Genomic DNA, 6,000 nt, shown 5'->3' with positions numbered 1-6,000 from the left:
ACGAGCACTGAATAGAGCTTTCTTTTGTGTTTTTTTCGCACTTAAACAGACCAATACACACAAATGTCAAAATTTTCATTTTGGAAAGTATTCACAGTAACAAAGTTGATTATGTCTTAAGTGAACGTAAACAGTTGGGGGAATATCGGATGTGTGTAGGATTTGTGCATTCTGCCTTAAAGTGACAGCAGCTTTTTAAAAAGCTTTGTAACTTTTAAGCAGGGCTTAAAAACGGAAAAAAATATCAATCGGTTCACTCCGAGCAGAATCGATATTATAGTGTTTCCGTTTTTACGTTCCCCAATAAACATTACTGTTCCGAAAACGGTTTGATTTGAAAAAATACCGGTTAATAACGTTATTTAAATTTAGCCTATACTTTAAACAAATATGTATAAATAGACTTATTTTCACTCAATAATAATATAACCCATGGTATTTAAACTTGAATATTTATTTTATAACATTTTTAAAACCACAACAGAAATACATGCATTAATTACAAAGCATAAACAGCGGGACAAATATTGACCTGTTTTAATGGAGCATTAGACAATCGAAAGTGGCCTCTTATGCCTAATTCTTTTCAGAAGAGTGAGAACATTCTTTGTACATAACTTTTTTTCAACACGACTTGTTTTAAAAATTGCATGAATAAAGAATAAATAAACTGGATAACCATTGCTCTTTTAATGCTGCTAATTTCAAAGCAAACACTGCGCAACACGTCCTTGCATCACATAATCAAATTCAGTCAGCTAATAAAGCTTGATCATTTAATGCAATATAACACCATTTAATACGAAGCATCAACCGTCTATATAGAAAACATTGAGCTGTCCTGTATTGGCAATCTGAAAGACTATAGGACAAATGTTTGATAGATGCTATAGCCTACTTGGATAGGCTTAAACGGAATCCACAAACTAGCCTAAATCAGACTATTTGAGCTTAAAGTCCGTACTGCTTATTTAAACGTTCGAAAATAATGTCCTCCAATACCTGCGCTTTCATTGATGACCTCAGCGGGGAAAGAAATGTACTTGAGGCGTGTAAATGCGCTCACACTGACTTGCGTTACCGGTAGATTCATAGATGACATTTCACTCGCTCTTGATCCGTCAACATCACATGCTGTAACTCTATTCATTATTGGTCACTGCCAAATTAAAATATTAAAGAGAATGATAAAATAACGTTATTAACCGGTTAATGGTCATTTCAAATTAACGTTTCTGTTCAGAATGATTCAAATTGATTTTGATTTCGTTTTTGTTCCTCTTAAAATTTCGTTCGTTTCCGGTTTTCGTTCCTTGAACCGGTTCGAAGCCCTGCTTTTAAGTATTTAAATTAGTTCAAGGTGGTCGTGTTAGCATGTCGGATGGAGCATCACTGACTGGCTTAAACCACCATGGCATAGCGTGCATTTATACAAGAATAATAAAATAATGCATTGACATAAAAAAAGGAAATTTACTTTTGATACTTAAGTACTTTTAAAAGCAAGTACTTCTGTACTTTTACTTAAGTAAAAATAGTTTTTAACAACTTTCACTTGTAACGGAGTAATATTTGACCAGTAGTACTTTTACTTTCACTCGAGTAATGGAGTTGTGTACTTTGTCCACCTCTGCTATTTTCCCTCCCTCAAAATCAACAACTGCACCAAAGGTCAAATGAAAGGTACCAGGCTGCAAAGGTCGTCCTGGTTTGCTCCTCACGGCGGTAACCGTGGTGACGACGGTGCCACAGGGCATCACAGTCCGGTCCATCTCCACTTTCTTAGCCGGGGCCGGCGTGGGCATCTGCCAGCTCCTCACCTCACTGGGCTCCAGGTAGGTGAACTGCACATGACAGGTCAGGGTTCAAATATTCAGTATGGCATGGAAACAACTTTAGGCATTAACTATTCTTCTGCATTCAAGAAAAACATTTCTATGAGAATTAAAGGTGCACTATGTAAGTTTTCCGTCCGCTAGAGGTCGCCTATTCAAAACAAAGGCGTAGTTTGATGACGGCACGTTTGAGAGGAAAGCGTTTCTGCAGAATAAAACAGCAAACCGAGGGGAACACGGATATGATGTCATCGACAGGCCACGCCCCGGATCAGGGATGGAAATTAGCACTAGGGCTGAACGATATATCGTTATCGTATCTATATCTAGATATGAACTTTCAAGATATTACTATCGAAAAAAGCAACGATATAGACGATATAGATTTCCCCTGCATACAACTCTGGCAGTCACAACAAACATCAGTTTTACGAGTGCTTTTGAATGCACCGCTAAAGCCAGCGCGCGCACACTACCAGGGGCGCGGGAACTATATTGTGAGAGGGGGGGCGGCGTTTCCATGGTGACGCGCCATTGCTTGTCACGTGACACCGCAGCAGCAACAGCGCTGAATGAATGATGATCTGCTTTTATGTCATTTTTTCCTTTTTTATTCAGAATATTCACAAATGTGTTCGCTATTGCATGAAATATCTGATATTCCGATTGTCAAACACATGCAAGTGGAAGTATATTGTTGTTTAAACACCTTTATAACGATCGCGTTAGTTGAGCTGTATGAGCGATGGCCGCCGCCGGGTTAGTTTGTGCCGCAGACGCAGTTCAGAGAATCGGATCTGTTGGATTTACAACCTCTATGTTTACAACACGTGAATTCATCCACTTCTCCCGAAATACTTAAAAGTAAGTGGCTGGTGAACTGGGAATAGAATAGAGTAAACATTGAAGTTACTTACACAATGTGTATCTGATATGAATAAAACGTGTCGAATTATAATGGAAAGGATTATTATTACCTCTTCCATAGACATCAGTGTGTATTTTACAAACTCTAAATGTATTGTTTTTTTAGTACTTATGTGAATTCATATGTTTGAAACCTAAAATAAACAGTATGTGGTTGAAAACACTGAAAAGTTGTGATATGTGACAGCTCTGAGCGCGCCGGTCTCTGGCTAAATTCAACATTTGATCATGTGATGCTCTTGATCATCCGCTCAGGGACCAGCCTTGACTGATTACACCTGTGATCGTACGTGCCAAAGGCTTAAAAACAATACATTTTCTGACACAAATTTTTGAAATGTAGGCTTAAATCAAACACATTTTAATTCAGATTCTGGTTTTCATCGAACACGTAGTCATATCGTATTGTATCGATATCGAGATATCTGGCATGAAAATCGAGATATGAAATTTTGTCCATATCGTTCAGCCCTAATTAGCACCCGCCACCAGCCAAATGCGGGTGATTTTGTGTTGTGGCGGGTAAACTCGCTTCACCTACCGGCCACCGTGGCGGGTAAATAAAAATAGCATAGCCGACCGTTTCACCTGGACGGCGGACACTTTTAGAGGAGGCACACCTTCAAAAAAAATGTGGCGTTACAAATCAAATTCACAATAAGTAGTAGAGAAGCTAATTTGCGCGTGGTTGCGTTTTAGCTGCTTTATTGCCATAGCGGCGGAGTCTCGAGAATATGCGCGTTTTTTTAAAAACATATCGAGCTCGCGTCGCGTCCACCGTTTGTACGCAAGAGGATCTCCAGATATAGAGCAGAATAGAAAAAAAGATATCAATGGGTCTGTCCAGTAACTCATGATGAACCTCAGGCCAACTGCACACTTTAGAGAAGCATTTCAGTGTCTCAGACTGACTGATATAAAGCAGCAGCGCTGACACACACATCCCTGCTTCTAAAGGGATAGGCCTATTGTTTTTTTTTAAAGGATAATATATTTATATAATATTCCATACATTATCAGAGCGTGGCAGACAGAATTATTATATATTTTTAGACAGGTTAGTTAATAGATTATAGCCTAATTGATGTTATGTATCATTTTAATCATACATAATAAATAATCCTGCCATATAAAGTTTGACATTTATTAAAAGAATATTTAGATAAAAATGGGACAAACTTGTACAAACTTTCTTCAAAATATCTTCTTTTGTGTTGAGCAGAAGAAAGAAACTCATACAGGTTTGGAACATCATGAGGGAGAGTAAATGATGACAGAATGTTTTAGTTTTGGGTGAACTATCCCTTTAAAGTGCACCAAATAGGCTACTAAAGAGTTCTTTAGAAATAAATTAAATAATCAAATGTAAAATAATATAAATGTTATATTGTCGTGAATGGGTGTCCCTTATTCTGCCAGACTGAAGGTGGAAACCCTAGTGTGTCGTCAACACGCTTCAGAAGATGCCAAAACTAATAGTTTCATTGTTGCGACTAAAAACCTAAAACTGGAAGCCATAAAAGAGCACGAATCATCCAAATGCCAGATCCATTAATCTGCCCTACTCATTTAATGAGATGTATATCAGTTCATGGTTTGTGTGTGTATAAGAGAGAAAGAGAAAATGTCAGTATTTCATTGAGACTTGAGTTTAAATAAACTGCTTAAGTATTGTAGAGCTTAATTTTCACATGCAGTTACACATTGTCGGTTAAAAACAAGAAGGTGGCTGGTAAAAAGATTAAGTGGCTGGTAGATTTTGAAATCCACCGACCACAAAAAAGTTAATTTCCATCCCTGCCCCGGATCCTCGGGTAAAATAGCATCTCATGATTTACAAATAGTTGGAAATATTTGGGATATTGTAAGTACTCAACTGAACAAAATATATAACACTGGCCTAGTGGTTTTGGGATATTTTACTGAAAAAATGTTACATAGTGCAGCTTTAAATCTTCAATGTGATTAAGGTTGACATCTAGTCTTTTTTACCTCAGTAGTTAGTGATCCGGTCACATGATCTTTGGTCGTAAGTGAAAAGGTCTGTTGACCTTTGGGGTGTTTCTTCACTAGATCAAAAGGCACAGATACCTGCCCTAACAAACCACCTGGGAGGACAACAGAGAGAGAAGCCGGTCAAATCAAAGCAATGCACATTATCTAATCAATGTGTTTGCCTACTGAATACACACACATTTCACACAAGCGCATCTGGCATGTTCAGAAATCAGGGTGAAAGGCCAATGGCATGTGGTAATGAAGGCTCTTAGCACAGTTCAAATCATAATGTTACCACAGTTTCCTTCTATTAGCTCAATAAATGCAACGCTCTCCCCGCATTTTGAGGATATTTCATGATTCAGAGAAACAGATGACAGAAAGCAGATTAAAAATCACAGATGACCTTCAAGCTTCCGCAGACCCAGATTAATGGATATCACCATTCTGTTTTTATGGCGTTAAGCTGGTTTATTTTTGGTCATGTGGACTTACTCTCCTGAGGTTTGCCGTTATCCACGACCTGGATGTTCAGCTCCTTTGACCGGCCGCTAAGCTCACTGCAAAACCACACAGACACAGGGGATCAGATAAATCATGCGGCATTCACATCTAAAAAGATCGAAAGATATCATAAAAATGCAAAACATTTAATTTTTTATGTCTTAGGAAATGGTTGCTGGTTTTTAATTGTGTGTGGATTCGTGGGTTGACAGTTTTGACCAAGCTTTTTAAGGTTTCCGATTAAAAAAAAAGCATTATAAATACACACACACACCTGTGCTACTACTACAGTGTTCATACACATTTCTGCCAATACATTTCCATGACTTTTAGGCAAATATTCATGACCTAACCTTCCATGAAATATCTGTGTATACATGTAAATAAGAATAAAAATCCATGTTCAAATGTCAAAACCACAGCATATCTAAAAGGAACACTCCACTATTTTTGAAAATAGGCTCATTCTCCGTCTCCCCTAGAGTTGAAGGGTTAGTTCACCCAAAAATTAAAATTCTGTCATTAATTCCTCACCCTCATGTCGTTGGACACCCGTCAGACCTCCGTTCATCTTCGGAACACAAATGAAGATATTTTAGTGTAAAGCTGATGCTGAGAAAGGCTTCAGATAGGCCTCCATTGGCATTCAGTACATTTACACTCACAAGACCCATAAAAGGCACTTAAAACATCATTACAAAGTCCATCTCACCACAGTGACTCTACAATAATTTTA

At 38.0% G+C, this 6,000-nt stretch overlaps 1 protein-coding gene across 2 annotated transcripts in view; it reads right to left on the bottom strand.

Annotated features, from left to right (window-relative positions):
- Positions 1-6,000, bottom strand: part of c2cd2 (C2 calcium dependent domain containing 2) — a gene marked incomplete at its 3' end in the record, with an annotated part of 41,842 nt that overhangs the window by 15,345 nt on the left and 20,497 nt on the right. For both annotated transcript variants that reach the window (XM_079804714.1, XM_079804713.1), the window contains exons 8-10: positions 5,256-5,320; positions 4,755-4,870; positions 1,688-1,844 (exon numbers count right to left, since the gene is read on the bottom strand). In XM_079804714.1, the coding sequence (XP_079660840.1) occupies positions 1,688-1,844; positions 4,755-4,870; positions 5,256-5,320 (338 nt within the window). The remainder of the gene's footprint in view (positions 1-1,687; positions 1,845-4,754; positions 4,871-5,255; positions 5,321-6,000) is intronic.

This window comes from Gobio gobio, assembly GCF_949357685.1.
Source record: "Gobio gobio genome assembly, chromosome: 22".
NCBI classification, from domain to species: domain Eukaryota; kingdom Metazoa; phylum Chordata; class Actinopteri; order Cypriniformes; family Gobionidae; genus Gobio; species Gobio gobio.
The sequence above is the reverse complement of the archived record's forward strand: the minus strand, read 5'-3'. Positions and strand labels throughout refer to the sequence as shown.